We start from the raw sequence: 25,151 nt of genomic DNA, 5'->3' as shown, positions 1-25,151 counted from the left end.
AAAAAAAAATGTAGTATTTTTGGATTCTCAAATGGCATTCGATAAGACACCACACAAGAGGTTGTTACACAAGGTTAGGGCTCATGGGATTGGGGGTAATATATTAGCTTGGATTGAGGAATGGTTAACAGGCAAAAAACAAAGAATAGGAATAAATGGGTTACTTTCGGGTTGGCAGGTTGTAACTAGTGGGGTGCCACAAGAATCAGTGCTTGGGCGTCAGCTGTTTACAATCTATATCAATGACTTAGATGAAGGGACCGAGTTTAATGTATCCAACTTTGCTGACGCTACAAAGCTAGGTGGGAAAGTAAGCTGTGAGGAGAACACAAAGAGGCTGCAAAGGGATATAGACAGGTTAAGGGAGTGGGCAAGAAGGTGGCAGATGGAGCATAATGTGGGGAAATGTGAAATTATCCACTTTGGTGGGAAGAATAGAAAAGCAGAATATTTTTTTAAAAGTTGAGATACTAAGGAATGTTGGTAGTCAGAGGGATTTGGGTGTCCTTGTACATGAATCACAAAAAGTTTACATGCAGGTACAGCAAGCAATTAGGAAGGCAAATGGTATGTTCGCCTTTATTGCAAGGGGGTTGGAGTATAAGAGTAAGGAGGTCTTGCTGCAAATATATAGGGCTCTGGTGAGACCACACCTGGAGTACTGTGTACAGTTTTGGTCTCCTTATCTAAGGAAGGATATACTTGCCTTGGAGGCTGTGCAATGAAGGTTCACTAGATTAATTCCTGAGAGGGTTGTCCTATGAGGAGAGATCGAGTAGAATGGGCCTATATTCTCTGGGGTTTAGAAGAATGAGAGATGATCTCATTGAAATGTATTAAATTGTTAGAGGGCTTGACAGGGTTGGTGCTGAGAGGCTGTTTCCCCTGGCTGGAGAGTCTAGAACTAGAAGTCGTAGTCTCAAGATAAGGGGTCGGCCATTTCAGACTGAGATGAGGAAAAATTTCTTCACTCAGAGGATTGTTAATCTTTGGAATTCTCTATCCCAGAGGGCTCAGTATATTCAAGACTCAGATCAATGGGTATTTGGACACTAAGGGAATCAAGGGATATGGAGATAGGGCAGGAAAGTGGAGTTGAGGTAGAAGATCAGCCATGATCTTAATGAATGGCAGAGCAGGCTCAAGGGACTGTATGGCCTACTCCTGTTCTTATTTCTTATGTATTGCTGTAGCATAACTTCTACCCCCTTGTATTCTAGTCCTCTAAATATAAAGGCCAGCTTTCCATTAGCCTTATTGGTTATTTTCTGTACTTGTCCATGACAATTTAATGATCTGCGTACAAACACCCGAGTCTCTTTGGACCTCCACTGTTTCGAGCTTTTCACCATTTAGAAAGTGCTCTGATCTATCCCTTTTAGGTCCAAAGTGGATGACCTCACACTTGCCTACATTGAAATCCATTTGCACCAGTTTTGCCCATTCACTTAATCTATTAAATCTCACTGTAATTTTATGCTTCCATCTACACTGCTTACAATGCTGCCTATCTTTGTGTCATTGGCAAACTTGGATATGTGGCTCTCTATCCCATCATCTAAATCGTTAATAAATACAGCAAATAGTTGAGGCCCCAACACAGATCCCTGTGGGACTCCACTAGTCACATCCTGCCAATTTGAGTACCTGCCCATTATCCCTACTCTCTGTCTCCTGCCGCTCAGCCAATTTCCTAACCAGGTCAATGATTTCCCCTCAATTCCATGAGCTTCAACTTTAGCTAAGAGTCTCTTATCAGGGACTATATCGAATGCCTCCTGGAAGTCCATATAAACAACATCCTCAGACATTCCCCTGTCCACTACTTTAGTCACCTCTTCAAAAAATTCAATCAGGTTCGTCAGGCATGACCTACCCTTTACAAATCCATGCTGGCTCTCTCTGATCAGCTGAAAATTTTCAAGGTGTTCAGTCACTCTATCCTTAATTATAAACTCTAGTAATTTCCTGACAACAGATGTCAGGTTAACTGATCTATAATTCCCTGGTTTCCCTCTCACCTTTCGTAAATAGCGAAGTGACATGTGCAATTTTCCAATCTAAAGGAATGGTTCCTGAATTGAGAGAACTTTGGAAGATTATAGTTAGGGCTTCTGCAATGTTCTCACCTACTTCCTTTAAAATCCTGGGATGGAAACCATCTGGTCCTGGGGATTTGTCATTCTTTAGTGCCATTATTTTGTTCCAACAAGATCAAAATGAAATAAAACCCAATTTGGAGGCACAAAATGGAGTTTGCAGGCAACTGACAGGGCAGCGCTGCACCTGACCCTGTTTCACAACTAATGAAATGGGTCTGAGGAGGGTTACCTGGTTTGGCACTCTCTGGTACCTTCCCCATAGGACAGCATGTGACATAAATGCTAAGAGAAGAACTAACTTTCACAGTCCCTGGCAGTGCCATGCAGTTCAGTAGCAGGTCATATTACAGCATATGGCAGAGCTCTGCCACTGCCTCTCTGGTGAATCGGAGCCTATAAAAACAAGAGTTCATCAGATAAATCCAGTTAATGCTCTTCTGCTTATGTTTATGGCTGGGGGGGATAACAGTGGGTGGGAATAGTCCTGCTATGGAGCTGCCTCACATACCTAGCATTCTTCTGTTGTTCCTCTTCCTCAGAAAGCACAGGAGTGATTCCCATGGGGAAATCAATTGTGCACATAACAACAAAAATAGCAGTGCCATAACCACTGGCTCCTAACTGCCTAAGTAGAAACAGACAAAAAGAGAAAAGGTTGAGAAATACCCTCAAAACACTGCTACAACTTTTCCTATAAAAATCTACTTTCATCAGCAGCACAGCAGGGATTTATCCACCCCTCCCTTTTATACAGTGGGGTAGATGAATCAGCACTATAACACTGTAAATACCACAAAATTATATGCAAAATGAAATGATATAATTTTGGCCTCATTTGTATGGATCAATCTTCTGCAATATTAGATGGAACTCTAAATAGACAGAGATCCAGTGTAACGTAACTGTTTATGCCCATTTATCAAGCGTAACCAATTAGAAAATCCATCCTCGTATCTTCTAAATAACCACAACGGAAAAAGATAGAGTTTACAACCCATCTAATGTAAAATTAAAATTCTATGTTGTACATACATTGGGAGAAAAATACCCAGGTTCCTAAACATTAGCTGGTCACTGAAGCAGGAATTGAAAATATATGTTAGATCATTTGTAGCAATGCCATGGCATATAATCTGTAGTCTTCCTTCATCCTCCCATAACAGCTCCAGTTAGATTTGATATAAGTATGAATTGTTTACAGGTTTTGAAGTTTTTATAAAATGTAAAATTCTACAGCCACAATCGTTATTTCTTTTGGTGTGTAAAATTTGAAACAAAAATCAAAATTTGTAATGCAACAAAACTAACTGCTCCAGCAAGAGGCTTAGAATCGGCAGTGTGATTCTATAACACATATGCTGCAGCTTCAGAGAGACATGGCATTTAGTAGGTCTAATAGTAGGAACACAGGCTCATATTTGCCAATGTGTAAATGAACTTTGCTTTCGCGTTCATTTATATAGGTTTGTCGTACAAAATAATAGTCCTAGTCAAACAATGTTGAGTTTCTTTGATCGAATCCATGATCGAATATGTAAAGGCTGGGTTTCATTCAAAACTTTCCCTATATTGCATTTCTCATCATATAGAAGACATAGCTCATTCATTAAGTATTTTCTGTAGGGAACTGTGCACCACATTGATTTTTTGCAGACCTTTCACTCCTAGTTCCTGATAGGGTTAGCATGGACCTGATGGCCTTTTCCCACCTTTTTTGTACGTTCATACATTCGTGCTGCGACTGAGTTAAAACTTTGGTTCCTGGAAGGCATTTGCTTAGTTGCTGTGAGTTATGTTAGGAATCTGGTGAGTAGAAGAAATAGTCAGAGTTTAATCAAGGTCACATGCACCTCCCTTATTGACCTCTCATTGAAACATTGCTTTTTAATTGTAAAGTTATTTAAATAAGAAGTGTCGCACAGTTAATGAACTTTACATGGGGCGAGGGATAGCTGTACGCAAAATGATGCCCATTAAATGTCCATGTTGCCACATTTTTAAAATTTAAAATCAATAGAGGCAATCTATAGATTTCTTCTGATTCACTTTATGAAAGTCAGTTCTAATTATGTGATGAATAGAGAGTGCTTGTCACACTACACCAATTGTCAGCTTGGCTCAGTGGTAGTACTCTTTCCTCTGAGGGAGAAGGTCCTGAGTTCGCGCCACTTCTGGGACACTTCAGTGTAGTAGAGAGTGTACTCCATTGTTGAAGGTACTATCTTTTGGATGAGATGTTAAACTGAAGCTCTGTTTGCCTGTTGAGGTCGACGTAAAAGATCCCATGGTATTATTCAAAGAAAAGCAGCTGTGACCTGATTAACATTTATCCCTCAATCAGCATTGCCAAAACAAATTAATTGGCCACTTATCTCACTGCTGTTGTAGGCAAATACAGAGACAATTTGCGCACATCATAAGCTAACTACACTTCATAAGTAACGTACTGGCATGAAATACTTTGGGACATTCCAAGGGCGTTTTATAAATCCAAGTTTATTCTTTATGTCACTAAAGCAAAACTTCACAATGTCACTAGAGGGAGTTCCAAATAAAATACTGTCTCCCAGATTGTTTCTCTAGCCAGCAGTTTTAAAGCATAAATCACAGTAAAAGGATGCAAATTACATGAATTGACAACTTTGCAGACATTTCCCTTTATAATATTTGGAATAGTATAACAATTAGTTTCCTTCATATTGATTTCAAAACATTACTGAGGAAGCATAAATTATTTTTTCTACACATACTTCAGATAGATGCAATTGAGGTGCTTAAGCACAAAAAATATTCCAAACATTGTATTGAAAGTAATTTTGTTTTGATATTCATCCATTTTATGTTTTTTTAAATACAAAGTCATATTCCTTCAAATTAGTACAACACATTTATCATCATTGGGCAGGAGTGGGATAGTCAAGCCTGGCGATATATTTATGGAATGCTTTCAAACTTGCTTGTTACCAATCTGCAAAGTTGCACAATTGAAAGATTTGTGCAGGGATTATTTTTCCCCAACTGATTTGTCTCCCTCCCCCTGATCCAGCACCTGAGATGGAAAATATCACGTAAGTGGAGATTTCAATACAAGTCCTAGTTAAGGGTCCATAACATGGATGTTTAGGCTGCTGAACTGCCATTCTAGATAGTTTCAATAACCATTATTAATAAACACAAAACTTTTAATGTGATTTATTTGTCTCCCAGTTGAATTACAATACACAGGTAATTTATCAACTACATGTAAAACTACAATGTTTCATTGGTTTCTGCTAGAAGCATCAACTATTCTTGACATGGTTTTGCACATTTATTGGTCTAATTTACTCAGTACAGGTATATTTATGTGGCTAGAAAATCTGATGCAACCTGTAAGTTACTGCTATATTTAGAGGGCCTAATTATATGTACATACACCAGATTTCATATTAAACCTTTAAAATATTTCAGGCTTAGTAATAGCATTAAAAAATTATGTAACAGAATTGCCAGCTCACGTAGCAGTCTGCTTTAACAGTACATTCATATATGATGAGTTATTTAAATCTATCAGTAGCTTGCTTTAATAGTCAGTTTACTGAAAATCCCAATTTAAATTGATACAAAATGAATAGATCTGTTAGCAAAAGCAAGATTCGTGTAAAAACCTCCAAAAAAGATGAGCAATTAGATGATTAGTACATTTCGTGTAGAAGACCACAACAAGCAGGCTATTATTGCCGAAAAGGACAAGTGAAACTAATCATTTTTTTGGTTGTACAGACATTTTAATCGTAATGCTCCAAGCTATATTCATTAAGAGGATGAAATTCAAGTGCTTTTTGAGCATGTCTGCCTTTTCCATATCCATTAAAAGCTATATTGTATCTGCAAAGTTCCCTGAAAGCAGATTAAGAATCCAGTTGGAATATATAAAAACTTTTTAAAAAATTAAACAATATGCTGAGATAAATAAAGGACGTGATTTTTAAGGCAGGATCCCATTGTAAATGGGGTTTGTAATGGTAGGAGAAGCAATCCGAACAGGTATTCCTGCATACTATTCAGGTTTCTTAACCATTTCGACTGTACAACTGATTTTATATAGTTTCTTAAATAATGACAATATTTGATACATTATTAATTTCTTTCTTCAATGTAATTTTTTGTATATATTCCCATATTCAGAATATGTAGTCACAAATATTTTATAATTAAGTATTGCACACCAGGTAAACACTATCTTACAACTAGAAATTGTAATTTTAAAATTAGTGATCCAGAATTATCTACTACAAACCACTACATGCAAAAAAAGGTTCTACTACATAATTGATCCATATCAATAAACATATCTACAGTCTCATGACTGGGACATTGAGTTTACAATACAGCACAACTTTTTACTTAGCAAATGGTTCACTTAATTAGATTTTTGTAGACAGCAAATGAGCAGCAGCCAAACTTCTATTAGTATGTCATTAATTTAAATGATGTTGCTAATATTCATTTTTTATGTATATGTATTACTAATTGAAAATATTACCAATAATGAATAAAAAACTGTAAAATCAACAGGTTGAAAATGCATAATCACAGTCTTTGCATTGTTTTCCTGCTGAAGGGACATAGCATTCATAAAGTTATCTGTTCTTTTTATTCAGGGCCTTTCAATGTTATTCATTTGTTTGGCTGGTAGTTCTTCAGTTGCTCCATAAAGCCAGGGTTAGGATTGGTAACCTGCCTTGCATTCTTCACCACTGAGAAAGCATCCTTAAAGCTGAGTCCATATATACACATGAGATAACCTATGACTACAGATGCAGAACGTGACACTCCAGCATTGCAGTGAACCAGCACCACCCCATTCTTAGAGAAAAAAAATGAAAAGCAAGTCAAGCAAATCATTTCTAAGATAGAAGCGTTTAAAAAATGATCGATTCATTCTTAATTCTACAAGGACAATAGCAAACTTTTACACAAAATAAAAAAACAGTACAAAATCACAGTTTTCAAGCAACACCACTGATATCCAGCATCTTCAAAATAAATTTTCCTATGTTATGTATATAATTTTAAAAGAGGCAGAAGACATTTCATTCTACAGTGGAAAACTCAACTAAAAGGAAACAATAACTACAGGTCCTTATTTCTGAGCATCATAAAATATAGAGAAACTATGATATTCTCCAGTATGTCATTAAATTATTGATACTGCCCAAATTTTATGATTTAAAATCATAGAAGACTGCCATCTGATAACCTCACCCCTCCCCACTAAAAAATAATGGCTTTGGGTTAGGATTGAGCCTTTGGATTTATTTTCTGATGTTTTAGCATATGATTCCAATGCACTCCTATCCATTTTCTTGAGTGGATACATTTTATGGATATGTCCCATTATAATTTTGAATCTGAATGATCACTCATTACATGCAGTTTAATATTGCCAGTCATGATACCTAAATCCTAATAAGGACACTGTATAAAAAAAAAGCACTGGCTATTACTAGAATACTCTCACACTGTTTTCAGTGATGAATAATAAAAAACTGTTGTTCACTAGTATGTGCGTGGAGTCAGTCAATTTCTTCTTGTGTACATTCCTTTGTATAAGAAAAACTAAGTCAATATAGTTCAGTGGAAAAAATAAGTTATTAATTTACACACAACAATTTAAAATATTTGTATATTTTATTAATCGGTCAGCCACTTTCATCTGAAATGTTCTTTAAATGTGTTCTAATTAAAAAGGAATTAATTTCTTCTCCATACAACATGTACTTCTCACCTGTGCCTTTGCTTGTTCAATAAATTCAAAGCATTCGTGGAAGTATGAGATGATAGCAGTCTCGGGGAGGTCCAGTATGGAAATGCTTTTATAAATGAACTCACATGGAAAGGCATTTTCTACTCCATAGCCTACATTCAAGATGTAAGAAATCTTGGAGAAAAACAGTTAGAATAAATTGGTACAAAGCTACCTGTTTCACATTTAAAATTCCATCAAAAACAATTCTGAACTGAGAGAAAAGAGGTAAGCTGTCTGGTTCAAGGTCTGCACTTTGGCTGATCACTAGCAGATGTACGAGAGTCACACAGGTTGACTCAGTTTCTGACTTTCCCTTCCTCAGTCAGGGAAAGTGCCCCTGAGCCACTTCTAGACAATTTTGTCAGGTACTTGCTGTGTAGGAAAGCATGGAAGAGAACATGTCCATGGGTATTAACAACCATCTGCATTTGCATTTGCAAAGCACCTCTGATGTAAAGCAATTTGGGATGTTTTTCTTCAACAAAAAGGGAGCAGACACTGAGGGCTCGATTTTAGGGTCGGGTTACCTGCGGGTTTCCAGCGGGGGGGCCCCGAAAATCCCGATCTCCGATCACGTGACCGGATTCAGACGAAATCCCGGCCACTTCCGGGTACCGCGCTGACGTGCGGGGCTGCGCGCGCAAGCCCCGCTGGTGGGAATCCCGCAGGCAATTAAAGCCAGCGGGGTTCCACTTGAGAGCACTTAACTTGCTCGTTGTGGTCAGTTAATGAGCTGAAGCAGCTGTCAAAAGAGGAAGTGTGGGATTTTACGGTCAAAGCAGTCAGTTTCCCACACTGGGGGAAACAGGACCCTTCAAACCAGGCGTGTTGCAGCCAGCAGCCTGTGCCAGGTGCCAAGGTGCGCTCCACGGGGGAGCGCCCTCACCCACGCAGGAGGCCACCGCGTCACATAGGGCAACCCCTGCCCTCCACCAACCCCCGCCAAGCCAGAGGACAGACCGACACGAAACCGCAGCCCCAGTCCGAGGACCCACCCACCTACCCTGCACAACCCCTCACACCAACACCTGCCAGATGGGTGGTGCGTTGACATCGTCGGAGGACGAACAGGATGACCAGCCCCAGCAGCCTCACAGTCCACGCCGTCCGCCTCGGAGAGGTGGGGCCCCCCAACACGGTGCTGCGGCACACCCACCTGCACAGCAGGAGGGAGGGCAACCGCAGAGAGAGATGCGTCGCAGGAGGCACTACCCTCCGCACAGGGTGTACAGAGCGAGGCTCAGCTTCATGGACCTCTCCGAGGAGCAGTGCATACGGAGGCTCAGAGTCAATCGCCAGGTAGTCGCCGACATCTGCAGCCTCCTTAACGACGAGCTGCTCCCTGATGGACCAAGCAGCATCTTCTTACCTGTCGCCGTCAAAGTCACCACTGCCCTCAACTTCTTCGCATCCGGTTCCTTCCAGGGTGCCACCGGGGACATCACCGGGGTCTGTCAGTCCTCTGCACACAAGTGCATAAGGCAGGTCACCGATGGGTTGTTCCGCAGGGCCTCCCACTACATCAACTTCGCCATGGACGAGCGCAGCCAGATGGAGAGGGCGGTTGGATTCCATGCCATGGCCGGCTTCCCACGGGTGCAGGGTGTAATCGACTGCACCCACATCGCAATACGGGCACCTCCGCATGAGCCAGGGCTGTTCATCAACAGGAAGGGGTATCACTCCATGAACGCCCAGCTCATCTGTGACCACCGCCAGAGATTCCTACACGTGTGCGCCAGATACCCCGGCAGCTGCCACGATGCCTTCGTCCTCAGGGAGTCCGCCGTCCCGCCCATCCTGCAGGCACCCAACGCCGGCAACGGCTGGCTCCTCGGCGACAAGGGGTATCCCCTCCACACGTGGCTCATGACACCTCTGAGGAACCCCATCACCGAGCCGGAGCGTCGGTACAATGACAGCCACACTGCTACCAGGTCTACAATTGAGCAGACCATAGGGCTTCTCAAGATGCGCTTCAGGTGCCTTGATCGTTCTGGGGGAGCGCTCCAATACACACCATTCAGAGTGGGACGAATCATAGTTGTCTGCTGTGCCCTGCACAACATGGCCCAACAGAGAGGGGTGCCGCTGGAGGAGGCCCCATCCACACCCGCCACCCACATTGAGGAAGGCGAGGGCGAGGAGGAGGAGGAGGAGGAGGAGGAGGAGGAGGCGGAGGCGGAGGAGGAGGACGCGCCCGAGGATGTTGGACGACCCATGCGCCGAGCCGCGACTCACCGGGATGGTCGCCGGGCCAGGGACGCACTCATACGTCAACGGTTCTCCTAGAGTCAGACACTGCGAGGCGCTCGCATCTCCTCACCTGCACATGCGAGCGGCCATACCAGCCCCCTCCACTGAAGAGTGCTGCCAGTAATCCTGCACCCACAGCAGTGTGCCCAATGGGTGGCAGCAGGTGTTCGCCGTCATGATGGCCTCCACGGAACGCAACTACTGCACAAGCCGCGGAAGAATGGACGAGAGGTGGCAGGAGTGGTGAGAATAGACTATTTAATATGTGGAATGTGACATCATTTAAGAAACAAAGTACAAAATAATAAACACCCTGGTGTATTCCCTTTGTGATTATAAGGCCTTTGGAATTCTTCTCCGGGAACCCCTACGTGGTGCTACCCCTGTGGCTCCAGCAGAGGTAGTGGCAGGTTGCTCGTCTTCTTGCCTTGACCGGGTAGATGCTTTTGGCGGACGGCCCCTGGGTTTCGGTGCCCGTGAGGGCACCTCCACAGACTGCTCCTCCTGCACCGGGGCAGGGGCAGACTCGGCCACCTGGAGAGGAGGCACCATTGCGGGTGCTGGTTGAGAGGTGGGCGACGGGTGGGACGTGGGGACGCCTTGAGAGGCGTCCCCGCTTCCATGTCCCCGGTCACCATCATCCCTCTCTTGGCCTCGGCCCACATCACCCCTTCCACCCTGCTGGACGGCAGTTTGGATGGCATGTGTGAGGCCTTGCAAGGCCACCCCTAGTGTATCCCTCAGCCTGTTGGTGGCGTCGGAATGTTGCTCACCCTGAATCCGTACAGACGTTGTGAGGGCCTGCAAGGACTCGAAGTGGAGCTGTGCGTGACGCTCGAGGGAGGCCAGCCTGTCCTCCACCGCAGACAGTCCCGCACCTACCTGCGACACTGTGTCGTCGGTACCCTCCTGTGCCTGCGCCACCAATGCCCACATGCAGGAGGTGGACTCCTCCATCGCCTGCGCTATTGTGGACAATGCGCGCGGCACCTCTGCCAGCACCTCAGCAATTAGCTGGTGGCCCTCGACGACTCTCCTTTTCTCTGGTGGCCCCCTGGGTTCAGCATCTGGGTCCGACTGAGCAGAGCCTGGAGATGAGTGCTCCCTCCGTCGCGGACCCTCCGCGGCTGCCCCTGCCACCAGGGTCTGCTCATGCTCACTCGTGCGCAGTGACTCACCAAGTGCTACCCCAACTAGTTGGCGAGGGGGACCCACCGAGGTGCGTGTCTCTGCGCTGGTGGATGGTTGGCTCTGATGTGACGATGCACCCTCAGAGACCGCCATGTCCTCTGAGGAATCGCCCTCCATGCTCGCTTGATCCAAAGACGCACCTGCAAGAGAACAGAGGGCACTTTGAGGCATGTGGACCAACTTGACAGTGCGCCTGATGGCAGGTGATGATACGGTCACTCGCGATCATGGGTGTTGAGTGTCAGCTTTCCCTTACCGCCCATTTCGGCAGCGACACACTCGCCATCGGCCACCGACAGGCAATGTCGCGTGCGGGCGAGGTCGAGCGCCTCCACCTCTGCGTCGGTGAGCTCCACCACTTGCGGCGGCCCACCTCCGGTGCGTGCCCTTTCGCGGTTGTTCTTGCTCCTCTTCTCCTGTGAAGGCAAAACACAGATGTGTGAGTGGGTGCGTCTTGCATCGTGAGACGCATCGAGCATCGGTGTGGTTGGGTTGAGCGTGGCGCGGAACGGATGGGAGGAAGTGTGGGCCACGTGCCCATCCCATTGCATGGGGATTGGGGTGTGTGGTAGTGTTCGGGTGGGGTCAGGGACGGTGGGTACTTGCGTGCACGGCGAGGATGGTGAATGAGTGGCTGTGAGGATTGCTGATGGAGCGCAGTGGTGGCTGTGCAGGAGGGGGTTGTGATCTGCTTGGCGTGATGGTGGGGACGGGATGTGGGAGGGTGCGTTGGTGTACTCACCTTGCCAGACCTAGTCAGGTCATTGAAGCGCTTGCGGCACTGCTCCCAAGTCCTTGGGGTGTTGCCCCTGCTGCTCACCTCCGCCGCCACCTCTGCCCATGCCTTCCTGGTTGCGGCGGCAGGGAACTTGCGCCCATCCTCAGGGAAGAGTGTTTCCCTCCTCCTCCTCACGCCCTCCAGCATCAGCTGCAGTGCCAGATCTGAAAAACGGGGCGCAGCCTTTCCCCTTGGTTGAGCCATTCTCCCAGACCTCTTGCTTGCAGCAGGAGGGGCTTTGGGAGACTGCCCCTTTAACTGGAGCTCCTACATCGCGTCGACGGTACTGCGCATGCGCAGCCGGCCGGCACGCAGCTGGGGAGCGCAGAACCCGGAAGCAGGCCTTAATGGGTCCAATTATCCCGCGATCGCGTGGGGGACGCGAACAATTACCCGTCCGCGTTTTCGACGCTCCCGGAGGACCACCCGCAGGCCTGCTAAATTCGAGCCCTGAGTCTTTGTGGGAGGATTAGAAGAGACTGACAAAAGCTTGGTCGAAGAGATATATTTTCAAAAAGCTTTTAAAAAGATACTAGGGCCAAGGCAGCTGTAGGTTCCACTATTGAAGGTGGAGTGGAGGAAGGGAGGATGCACAATAGGCAAGATTCATGGAATTGAAGAACGTAAGGCTAGAGAAGGTTGCAGATGCATGATAGGACTGGGCCAGCTAGGATTTGTAGATAATGACAAGGATTTTAAATTCAATCCATTGGGGGATGATAAGCCAATGAAGGTCAGTGTGGATAGAAGTGTTGGGCCAGGAAGGATTAATGTGGTATTGGATGTCAGCAGCAGAGTTTTGAATGATTTGGAGTCACTGGAGGGTGGAGATCAGGAGGCTGGCAAAAGGAGCGTTACAGAAGTTGAGTCTAGAGGTAACAAAAGTATGTATAAAGGTTTTGGCAACAGTGGGGATAGGTAGGGATAGAGGCAAGCACTGTTGAAGAGGTGGAAGTAGCGGTCTTGGTGATGGATAGGATATGGCATTTGAAGCTTAGCTGTGGGTCAAACAGAAAGCCATGGCTGGATGTTGTCAGATTCAGCTGGTGCAAGCAGCCAAGGATGGAGTTGATATTAAGGATACGGGTTTCGGCAGATGCTGAAAACAATTGCTTTGGTGTTTCCAATATTCAATTTTGGGAAATTCTGGTTCATCCATGAATTAATGTCAGACAGACAGACTGACAGCTCAGAGATGGTCAAGGTGTCTAGGGAAGTGATGGAAAGATAGAGCTGGGTGTCATCAGCATACATGTGGAATTTGACTCTGTGCTTCTGGATAATGTCACCAAGGGACAGCATGTAGATGAGGAGGATAGAGGCCAAAGATGAATCCTTGGGGAATTCCAGAGGTGACTGTGTGAAGGCAGGAGGAGAATCCATTACTGGAGATGTGTTGGCGGCAGGGGGAGAGGTAGGCGTTCCACTGAGGAGAGGCGGTGGAGGATAAGGTGGAATAAAGTGCCATGGTCACAGTTGCAAGGGATAGCTATTGGTGACTTTGACCAGGGTGATCTCAGTGATGTGGGCAAGGTGAAAACCAGATTTAAGGGCTTCCAACAGGGAGCTGTAGCACATGGCTGGGAAGTGATGGCATGTTAAGGGCCTTGGACAAGAAAAATAAGTTACAAATTGTAAAGTATTTGAAGAGGATGGGCAGGTTAAGGGTGACTTTTTGACTAGCAGGGTGGGGGTGATAACAACGTTTTGAAAAAAGGGGCAGTGTCTGAATGGAGAGAGCAAAGGGGCCAAGAAAGGGTAGTTGAGTGGCCAGGAGTTGTTGGGAAAGGGATCAAGAGGACAGAAGGTGAATATCATAGAAGAAAGTAGCTTGGCAAGGGATGGGGAAATAAGATGGGAGAGAAGACAGGGGTTGGGTTAGGGTGAGTGAAGAGTTGGAAAGTGATCAGCAGGTGCCAGGGGGTTGGTACCCAAAGCAACCGGTCTCAGTCTTTCAAAGAAAATCATACACTCCTCACAATGGGTGCTGGAGGTCAGGGTGTAAGGGGTGAGGGAAGGATATTGAAGAAGGCAGTTATTTCATAGAGAAAAGGTGTTGTGGGTTTTTGCCCTCCAGCATGCTTCTGGTGTAATAGTAGGATTTGACCATGGGAGAGTAGTGCTCAACATGGTCCAGCCAAATTTGGTGCTGGATGACAAAACCAGTCATGAATCTGATATGTTTAAGTCTGTGGTCCTCAGGCTTAAGTGTACAAAGGTCAGAGCTGCAAAAACAAGCAATGGGGGTGGGAGCTGGTGAGCGACTTGATGGGGACGAGACATCAAAAGGTAGAAATGTGGGAGCTGTTTAGCAGGTCAAGTTTCGTGACAAGTTGAGGGCCAGAGGAGGGGAAGTTGGTAAGTTATCTGGAGGCAGTTTTTTCCCCAGGGGCTAAAGGCAAGGGTGGTGGGGCTGGAAGCAGACTGGAAGGTGTGGATAGTAACAGAGACAAGGAAGTAGTCACAGATGGTCACTGTCCAACTGAGGCAACTGAAAAGCAGTCAGGAGCAGGTGCTCTGGATATTTTTCCTCTCCTTAGCCGAGGAGTGCTTGAACTGCCACCCCAGCTAAAATCACCTCATTCAGCACTGACCAATGTGTTACAAATTGGATAGCCAGGTGGTGAAGGATAGAATACTAGATAGAGCCTGGTCTTCAGTTGCTTCCAAGCCTTTATTCACAGCGAACAACACAACCCACACTCTAGATAAGCTCTCTTATAAATGCATACAAGAGCATCCCCAATTGATAAGCACCACCTGAATACAATTAACACTAATTAGTATAAATCACATGGATACAATTAACACTATGATTGAACCTAGACCAACTGGTCTGACTGACAATACTACACTGGGTAGTGCCTTTACTCATTGGACCATCGGAGGAGCTCAACTTATCCATTTAACATAATAGTTCCACTTTCTGGGTGAGGGTAGAAACACTTCTCTTCCAAGTTATTCCCCACCCCAGCCATCTAGCAACTGAAAAATTGAACAGCCCACCTGCTCCCAGGCATCACTGGTGCTGAACTGTTGGCTGCTAGAAGGTATACTAGAGCAGCTCAGTAATGATTTCCCCTCCAGCTTTACATCTGCAACAACCCCTGCTTCTCCACAGCAATACAGCTGAGGTAACTATGATCACAAACCCACAATGCCTATTCTGTGGTACCACTCTGCTGCTTATGGTCTAAGATTTTTTTTTTACTGAGACACTTAACATCTAATGTAATTTCTTTTTACCTTATAATGTTTTAATGTCTCATAATCCTGGGCCACATCTTGTGATGCTAGAAGAAAAATAAATACAAAAATGTCAGTGATGTTCATAATTTTTGGGAATCATAGACAGCGGCAGAAGATGCAAATACCCATACAGGAACAAACTTAGGATGAAGTCAATCAGGCAAACATTTAAGCTAGCCTGTGTAGTTTTCTTAAATATTTTGGAAACCAGTTGATCTAAACAGTAACTTGATGCTAAAAAGGGCTGGATGGGAGGCCACTTTCTACCTTGTAATTTTATGTACTGAAAGTACTTAACACTAATAGGCTGAAGTGCTGAATATAATGTCTATCAACAAACCAAGTCTACTGTAGTGTGTGAGCTGAAAGTAGATTCAGCTGAAAATGATGAATGAGTGGCACAAATACTAGTTACTACTTCCAAATTCAGATTGTGCTGAATTTGTGTGTGTGATCTAAGTGTTGGTTTACTTGTAATTTATTTTGACTTCAATAAATGAAGATGTGGTCACATTGCCACAGGTCATCAAGCATCAGTTCTTTTTAATGGCATTTTATAAATAAATTATACCTTTGAATAATAAAGAGAATTATTCAAAGTTCTGACACCAAAAGGACTTAACCTACAGGATATTTCAGAAGTTGTTCTGCAAATTATTCACAATATTGTAAAATCAGTTATTTATGCAAGTATGGTATACGAAAAATGATAAATTCTGACAATAACCCCTGATATATTACATTTACTTGTGAAATAAACTGCAAGGATTGGTGAAAAGTGCAGTATCCTTTTAAATATACGATCCCATAAGAGAAATAAGGGTGCGACTGTACGACCTACTAATGCTTGGAATACGGGAGAGGACCGAAAAAAGGGAACAAGAGTCCTTGCGACGTAAGAGACCGTAGGATTTAATAAGAAGCAAATCACCCTACAGAGGCAGTTTTCCCCCTCAATCACATATGGAAACAATCATAGCAAAACTTCACGTATCTTAGTACTTACATAAGCTATAAAGAAGCACAGCCAAATGGCATGATGAAAAATGAATTAGTTTGGGACGCTATCCCCGAACTGGTTCATTCCGTAACTTTCACTTCTGTACTTGTCCGGCTGTCCGTAATGTGTGTGTATCTGCCCTGTGACTGTGGTTATTGGCCTTCTGACAGCAGCCAGAGAAATCTTTGACTTTTACAATTTTTTTCACAAGCAAATCTTTTCAAGTGGACTGAGCCACAAATATTAGCATGCTTCATTCGTATTAGCATATATACGGCGAGAAGTCTTGCTATAAATCTTTTAAATGAAAAAGTATGTCACAGTATTCTTATTATAAGATAACTAGACGTTATTGCAATCGTATTTAACTGAATAATAAAATACACAACTTAAGTTTATTTTCCCCCTCTGCAATTAAAACTAATGTAGCAATCCTACAGTCTGCATAAAATGATACAGATGTCAGAAGATGATGAACAGAAGCTTCAGAAAATGTTAAATTTAGCTCACCAAGCAAAAGCCACGGTTTGACAACACCGACTTTCAGATCAAGACTGGTGTCCTCGACATATCCACAAGCTCCATCTATTTGTTGAGGGTCTTCCACTAACTGCACTCGAGCGTCTCTCAGTGTTTCGATCAGTCTTTTCCCAGTTATGGTTGTTACTCTGGTGCTCTGTTTCTTGAGGGAAGCCTTTGAGAAAGCCTTGATTTCGTTGGCAAGTGAATGCATCACATTTGCATTGGAGAAACAAGTCAAATAAAACGGTGGGAAAGAAATGCAGTCAAATGTATAGCATTGTCATCCACTAAAGTGCAAAATGTCGACTATCTCTGCCTTTAATATACTGAAATAAACAATACTGCAATCTACCCTCGTCTACTCAATTAAGTTATTGTAAAACCAGCGACTTGCACCTAGTACATTGAAACAAATACTACTCTCGTCTACCTATTTGATTGGCTACTTTTTATTTTGCAAGCTGCCTGTTGGGGCACAGTCGGAAGTGCAACCACCAACAACATCTTTAGAATTACGGAGTGGCACAAAGAAAGCAGAACTTAACTACTCCAAGAACATCGCCACCTACAGCAGGGACACCACCGTTTGATGCTTTGCGTTTGCTTTTGGTAATAAATTGCCTGCTGCAATTTTATTGCAGAATTTAATTGTGGTCTTCCAGATTAGTATACTATTGTAGCCAGACCAATAATTTGTGGGATTGGAAGTTTCACTAGGACAATCACCAAATGACTCTCCCCTTTACAGGCAGGACACAACTAATATTCTCAAGAAGACTTTTCTCCCCAAATTGAGAATTATAAAATGAAGACATTAAGACATTAATTACATCGGTGAGATCAGGTGCAATTAAAACGCGAAGACTTAGAAATTTGATCATGCCATGCTTTTTTTAGGGCGCTGAATGGCAGCATAAGCTATCAATATGGCAGGCAAGAAGTGAGTGCTCATTTTGAACTAACAGTGTGCTGCCAGCCATATTGGATCGGGCTTCTCCGTAGGCATGCAGAAAGCACACCAGAACTATTTTAAGCAATGAATAACTTATGTAAATAAGGGTCCTATGCTTGTTAGAGGAATCCTTTACTGATTTTGTTACACCCCAACGCCTGACTCGCTATGTACTAAACTCACCCAGCAATTCATGGTGCTAACATGAGACAGCACCTCAGCACTTTTACGGCTGCATGAGAACAGAGGGCAGGACTGCTGTGACACTTTGGAAGCCACTGTCAACAATGGCCCCCAAAGCCAAGATGTCAGCTGTCTGAGGTTACGTGGCAGCTGTGAGAGCTGTCAGGAGGGGCACCATGACAGGCGGCACCACTGTCATGTTGATGGAGCTGTAACGAATGGCCTCCATGCTCAGTGCACAAGTTGGAGCTAGACTCCTCCATGTTCTGTGACATTTTGTGCCAGTTCACTAGCAGGCTGCCCAGTGCACCTAGCATTTCCTAGTATATGCCCATCAGCCTTCTTCAATAACCTCTGCAATAGAGCTCGCATGCGATCTCGCCCTCCAGGACCTGACACCTGTGGCGTCCCATCCCCTTACCCTAGCTCCTGCACACTTATGCCCGGTGATTCACTACGTGAAGACCCCCTCCTCTAGCCTAGCTTCTAAAGTACGCATGGTGCCAGTATCTGAATTGGTGCTTGCGAGAGTGAGGTTGAATGATGCTGCATCATCAGGAAGGCTGGCCTTCTCGTCCTCAAGTGGCAGAGGTATGTCCACGTCTTCACCACCTGAAATGAAAGAGAGGGACAAGGGATAGCTTTTAGTGTAAAGGGAGGTTAGAGAGAGAGAAATGGCCGGTGAAAACATCTGCAGTTTGTCATGGACAGTGTGTAGGGTGAGATAGAAGTAAGAAGGGAGAAAGAGGATAAAATGTGAAGAAACCCTGTGCAACGTCTTCTCCAGTGTTGCCACTCACCACGGCTATGATACTCTCCCTGCCCATGATAGCCAGCACACTTTCTTTGAGGGCGGAAAGGTTGTGCTCCTGCAAGAAAGAAGGGAGTGTATTAGTGACAGTCTTATGAGGTGTTTAGAGAGTGTATCTATCATGCTGGTATGCATGTGAGATGTGGGGAAGTGAGGGTTGCAATAGTGGTGAGTGTGTGAGTCTGCAGAGAAGGAGGTGTAGTGAACTGTGGTGCAGTGATTGTAGGAGGGAAAAGGGAAGTATTGTGAGTAGTGAAGCTGGAGGTGGTGAAGGTGTGCACAGAGAGTAGGGGGTAGTATTCTTACCTTGACAGCTCTAGTGAGATCATTGAACTTTTTGCAGCATTGCAACCATGCCCTTGGAGCTAAATTCCTGGCATTGACCTCCTCAGCAACCTCTTCCCACTGATGGTGGAGTTGTTGCCTGGAACAGCTTTCTGCTCCTGAGGGGGAAGAGAATCTCTCACCTCCTGAGGAAGCATTCAGCCCTTCCGTCCATTTCTGAATCAAGACTGTAATGAGTTCTAGAGGTGAATGGTTCTGGCTGAACCAAAATTGTGATGTCAAAGATGCAATGCGTGCAGATCTCCAGTCCTGATTTGTGGTAAGAAAACAATGGGAAACTTCAGGAAGGGGGTTTGTCAAATTTCAGGAGTAAATTGTATTTACTGATTCATCACCCAAAAACAAATCTGGAAGTTTATCAGTGGAAATTGGTAAAGATGATTTACTGGTCCCTAACTAAGAGGTATCCCTAGACCTGGCCTTGCTTCTACATGTAGCATGCAAATCTACAATTAATTCCAGGACATTTACCAAGAATATAAAAAGGCAAACATTTCAAATATCCATAAATTAGGCAAAAACTCACCAACTGCATTTCCTACAGAACAATTTCGCTGTTCAACTGTGATGTCAAGATCCTGCCCAAATTATTGGCACAATGTCAAAATGATATGATTTCCAATCTGGTGCACAAAGACCAGACAGGCTTTGTCAACAGACAATGGGGGAAAAGTTCAAGTAGTGCCAGAAACCGGTGCGCAATGGGCAGCGTGATCAGACCGCGTGCCCGATCACGTGAGGGAGAGGCATGAGTGAAATTGCTGCTTGTGCCTCATTTGATTGAGATTGGCAAGCTGCCGGAACACAAGCGCTATTTATTGGCAGTTCGCCAATTGAGCAACTAGGAAATCTGGTGTAAGTGACACCACTTAAAAGCAGCCAGCGGTGGACTTTGGCTGCATTAAACTGAATTACAGTTGAACAGGGTAATTCATAGAGGTGGTGCAGGAAGGCCCGCCTGATTTTCAGACGCTGTTCTGGAGGTGTTGGTGGTGGAGGCAAGTAGGTGCTCTTCCCTTCAGATGGCAGAAGGGTGCCCAGGCAAGTTGTGTGGCACCAGTGGGCAGTGGTGGCAGAGCAGGTGAATGCCCAAAGCAGAGTACTCAGGATATGACTGCAATGCCAGATTTAATGATCCGACCAGAACTGCTAACATTTGACTGCTACTTGCACACTCTAAACCTGCCACTGTCCTCACAACCATTCACCTTGCCTCTCACTTCCTCACACTTATGCCATCTTTCACACACCAGCAACACTATTCTACCCTGACAGGCACACCTTCACAGCTTTTCACCAGGCTACGCATTAACATACTCAATTTCTTCTTGCAGGGCAAGTTGGCACACAACATCAAAGAGCAGGCATGGACAGAAGGAGGGCTGCCAAGCATCTCATCATATCCCATTAGAAGAGGCAGCCATGGAAATTATAGCTGGGTGTACGTCAGGAGCATTGCGACTGGTGAAGCTGGCGGATACACTCTGCAGGGTGCTTGGCCATCTTACCCTCGTTTTCACTTCTCACTGAAATCTCTCCCTCACACATTCTGCATGACAAAGTGGTGCTGCTTTAAGCTGCTCCTCATCTGTCTCTGCTTACCTTTGACACTAACTGCTAACCCTTGTCTCTCTTTTCCCTTTCCATGTCCAGCAGATGAGGGCCCAGTTGGAGCAGAGGAAGAGGAGGAAATCCCTTCTGAGCAGACACCATTACTCAACCTTAATCTTGCAGGCACTCTGCAGAGTTTAGAGGGTCAGATAGAGGAGTTTACACTGGGAGATTCACCCAGCAGATGAGCAAGAGCATGGGGATAGGACAGCCCAGGAAGCAGCTCGTTGGAGAGCAAGCTTGCATCACAGCCCAGCTGTAGGGGGCACAGATGCTGACTTCAAGGACCCAGCCTATTTAAGAATACTGATGGCTGCACACTACCAACTTCTGAGTGCATTGCTCACCAGTGAGCTTGCGTACAATGTCAAAGAGCACAGAAGAGTCCAACTCCAACTTGTGTGGGGCATTCAAGAAGGACATGGAAACAATGCAGTCAATCATGGAGCATGTGGTCAGTTCTATGAACATTGCAGCAGGCCCCACAGTGACGGAGCCTCTGATAACTGCTCTGACAGCTTCGATGGAAGCTCAGATTGCTGCCATCTTTGCTCTAGCTTCAAGCATCTCCTCTGGCTTCGAAAGCACAAAAGTATCACATCATTCCTGCACTCTGTTCTCACACAGAGCAGTAGGCATGCTGAAGCGCAGTCCCGTGAGAGTGGCATTGGTGCCACGGGAGAGGCACATGCTGTCCTCTCCCAGGATGACAGCACACCTGATCTCCTGCCAGCCTCTTTAGCAGTGCCTGTGTTAGTGCCAGATAGCCACTGGCAAGATGCTGCAGTCTGCAGCTGGGACCTCTACGGCCGGAGCTCCTCAAGGTCGGCCATCTCATGTGCCCTCAGTACAGGTTCAGCAGCCTTCAACCTCCCGTGCTGTAGCCACTAGGGAAGCGTCTCATAGGAACACAAAAGCCAGGCACTAGGGATTTGCACTAGGGTGATTTTTAGTTTTCAAACGTCACTGTATTCAATTCTTAAATAAACTGTTATGAAACAATTTGAGCCATTGTGGGACCAGGAGCCAATGTAAGCTGGCAAGGATGGGGGTAATGGGTAAGTGGCATTTGGATACCAGCAGGATTGAAAAGACAGTGCTGCAGTTACTGACAAAATGGCAGAGCAGGCTCAATGGGGTACAATAAATTTAACAATGCTATATTAGACAATGTATTGTAACTAGAGAACAAGGGCAATAAAAATTATTGATAACTTCTGCCCGAGCAACTTTCAAACACGTGCTATTGAAATTCACAGAACCATGTAAGATCCATAATGTATGACCGGTGAAAGCATGTAAACTTTGCTGACTTATATATACATATATTTATTAAATTAAAAATTAGAAAATGATTGGAGGATAAACCATGTTACTGAATTATCTTTCCACAATATCTGGATCATAAACTAGCAGGACGATTGTAGCACTTTAGTAGAGACTGCTAAAATGTGAATTTTTCACAGCAATTCAGCATAAAGAAAACATTTGTTCACCTTTTTCTAATGTAGAATCCTGACAAAAACAGGAAAAGGCAAACAGTGAGGCAGAGCAGTAGTACCAGTGTTTTCAATGGCAACTGTTCAGTTCCCTTACACTGCTACACTGTTGTTATTATGCCAAGGCCACTTTAGTGTACTGATACTATAAGTATCAAGGCCTGTCCTCAAATGCATCTGAGAACATTAACTTGTCCTGAAATTCCCAATCCTATGTTTTTTTTTACAAATTTCAAATTCTCCGACATGGCTATCCCAAATTATGAAATTTATCCTGTTTATCTAAACACCTATAAAAAAAAGCTAGCAGTACTTTTTTCCAAACAAGGTGTTAAAAAGGTGACATTTTTTTCCTTACCAGACTTTATGCTTAGGAAATTAGGTCAAATAGTCAACTTTAAAGTATTAAATTGAGTGTCAGTTTGTGGCACTTTAATAAACAATTTGATTGTCTGCGAACAGTTACCCCAAAATTCCTTGGTTCGGGGAGGATCGAAAAGTTGTTTTTTCCCCAGGAGGGGCCAGGAATTTGGTATGGATCCAGCCCCAACCAAATTTCCCCTTTAACTTCTAGTGGGGTTGGGGAGTTTGTGAGCAGATCTTCCTCCTGCCCAGGTCAGAGCTGGCGTAAGTTCCCTTGATAAGAACATAAGAAATAAGAGCAGGAGTAGGCCATAAGGCCCATCAAGCCTTAGATCATGGCTGATTTTCAAACTCAACTCCACTTTCCTGCCCAATCCCCATATTCCTTGATTCCCCAAGAGTCCAAAGATTTATCTATCTCAGCCTTGAATGCAATCAACGATTCAACATCCACAGCCCTCTGGGTTGGAGAATTCCAAAGATTCACAACCCCCTGAGTGAAGAAATTCCTCCTCATCTCAATCTTAATTGGCCGACCCCTTATCCTCTGACTATGCCCCATAGCTCTACACTCTCTAGCCACTGGAAACAACCTCTCAGCATCCACCCTGTCAAGCCCCCTCAAAATCTTGTATGTTGCAATGAGATCACCTCTCATTCTTCTAAATGCCAGATAGTATAGGCCCATTCTACTCAATCTCTCCTCATAGGACAACCCTCTCATCCCAGGAATTAATCTAGTGAACCTTCATTGCACCGCCTCTAAGGCAAGTATATCCTTCCTTAGATAAGGAGACCAAAACTATACGCAGTTCTCCAAGTGAGATCTCACCAAATTGTAGTACAATTGTAGTAAGACTTCCTTACTCCTGTACTCCAATCCCCTTGCAATAAGGCCAACATGTCATTTGCCTTCCTAATTGCTTGCTGTACCTGCATGCTAACTTTTTGAGTTTCTTGTACGAGGACTCCCAAGTCTCTCTGGACACCAACATTTAATAGTTTCTCACCATTTAAAAAATATTCTGTTTTTCTATTCTTCCTACCAAAGTGAATAACATCATATTTCCTCGCACTATACTCTATCTGCCACCTTCTTGCCCACTCACGTAACCTGTCTATATCCCTTTGCAGACTCTTTGTGTCCTCCTCATAGCTTACTTTCCCACCTAGCTTTGTATCATCAGCAAACTTAGATACACTTCATCCAAGTCATTAATATAGATTGTAAATAGCTGAGGCCCAAGCACTGATCCTAGCGGTCCCCCACTAGTTACAGCCTGCCAACCAGAAAATGACCCGTTTATCCCTACTCTCTGTTTTCTGTCCATTAACCAATCGTCTATCCATGCTAATATGTTACTTCCAGCTCCATGAGCCCTTATCTTGCATAACAACCTTTTATGTGGCACCTTAGAGAATGCCTTTTGAAAATTCAAATATATTACATCCACTGATTCTCCTTTATCCACCCTGCTAGTTACATCCTCAAAAAACTCTAATAAATTGACAAACACGATTTCCCTTTCATAAAACCATGTTCACTCTGCCTAATCATATTATAATGTTCTAAGTGCTCTGTTACCACTTCCTTAATAATGGATTCCAGCATTTTCCCGACGACCAACTGGCCTGTAATTCCCTGTTTTCTCTCTCCCTCCTTTCTTGAATGGGGGATTACATTTGCTACCTTCCAATCTGCTGGGACTGTTCTAGAATCTAGGGAATTTTGGAAGATCATAAACAATGCATCCACTATCTCTGCAGCTGCCTCTTTTAGACTCCTCGGACGTAGGCCATCAGGACCAGGGGATTTATTGGCTTTTAGTCCCATTAGTTTCTCAAGTACTTATTCTCTAGTGATAATAATTACTTTGAGTTCCTCACTCTCATTAACCCCTTGGTTCCCCATTAATTCTGGTATGCTTTTTGTATCTTCTACCTTGAAGACAGATACAAAGGCTCCCTTATTACCAGGCAGGTGGGATGGCAGCAGAGGGGCGACTGGGCGCGTGGGTAACCCACCCAGTAAAATTCCTCCATTCCCCACACGATCACAGGTAAATTGAAGCCACTTAACGTGGCTTCCGGGTTTCCCGTCGGAAACCTGCGCAGCGGGTGGACTGCGCACCCGCATCACAGGCTGTCAGCTGGAGGAGACCTATTTGAAGGGGCGGTCCTCCAATGACTGATCCTGCAGCAAAGAACCACACATCACCATGGAGCAGCCCAGGGGAAAGGGTGCCCCCATGTTTAATGATGCCTCACTCCAGGCCTTACTGGATGGGGTGAGGAGGAGGAGGGAGATTTTCTATCCGGCGGACGGGAGGAAGTGGCCTGCCTCTGCCACCAAGAAGGCCTGGCTCAAGGTGGCAGAGGAGGTCACTAGCAGCAGCAACATCTCCCGCACCTGGATACAGTGCAGGAAGCACTTCAATAACCTAACTAGGTCAGCCAAATTGAGTAAACTTACTCATTCTCCTACACTCCGTCTTCCA

At 44.6% G+C, this 25,151-nt stretch overlaps 1 protein-coding gene across 1 annotated transcript; it reads right to left on the bottom strand.

Moving 5' to 3' along the window:
* Window positions 1–6,720: 6,720 nt before the first annotated feature.
* dusp19a (dual specificity phosphatase 19a) lies at window positions 6,721–17,391 on the bottom strand. Its single transcript, XM_067987689.1, has 4 exons — window positions 16,878–17,391; window positions 15,365–15,411; window positions 7,873–8,025; window positions 6,721–6,950 (listed from the first exon to the last, which is right to left on the bottom strand). The coding sequence occupies exons 1-4, from the start codon at window positions 17,098–17,100 to the stop codon at window positions 6,762–6,764; spliced, it is 612 nt and encodes a 203-aa protein (XP_067843790.1). The 5' UTR covers window positions 17,101–17,391; the 3' UTR covers window positions 6,721–6,761.
* Window positions 17,392–25,151: the final 7,760 nt, after the last annotated feature.

Source organism: Heptranchias perlo, chromosome 7, assembly GCF_035084215.1.
Source record: "Heptranchias perlo isolate sHepPer1 chromosome 7, sHepPer1.hap1, whole genome shotgun sequence".
Taxonomy (NCBI): domain Eukaryota; kingdom Metazoa; phylum Chordata; class Chondrichthyes; order Hexanchiformes; family Hexanchidae; genus Heptranchias; species Heptranchias perlo.
The sequence above is the reverse complement of the archived record's forward strand: the minus strand, read 5'-3'. Positions and strand labels throughout refer to the sequence as shown.

Bases quoted from the DNA above. Each gene is read 5' to 3' on its own strand.
- dusp19a (XM_067987689.1), bottom strand. From the start codon at position 17,100: ATGCATTCACTTGCCAACGAAATCAAGGCTTTCTCAAAGGCTTCCCTC. The intron at 8,026-15,364 runs GTAAAAAGAAAT...TTTTTCTCCAAG, and splicing joins AGACATTAAAACATTATAAG to ATTTCTTACATCTTGAATGT. The intron at 6,951-7,872 runs GTGAGAAGTACA...TTTTTCTCTAAG, and splicing joins TTGAACAAGCAAAGGCACAG to AATGGGGTGGTGCTGGTTCA.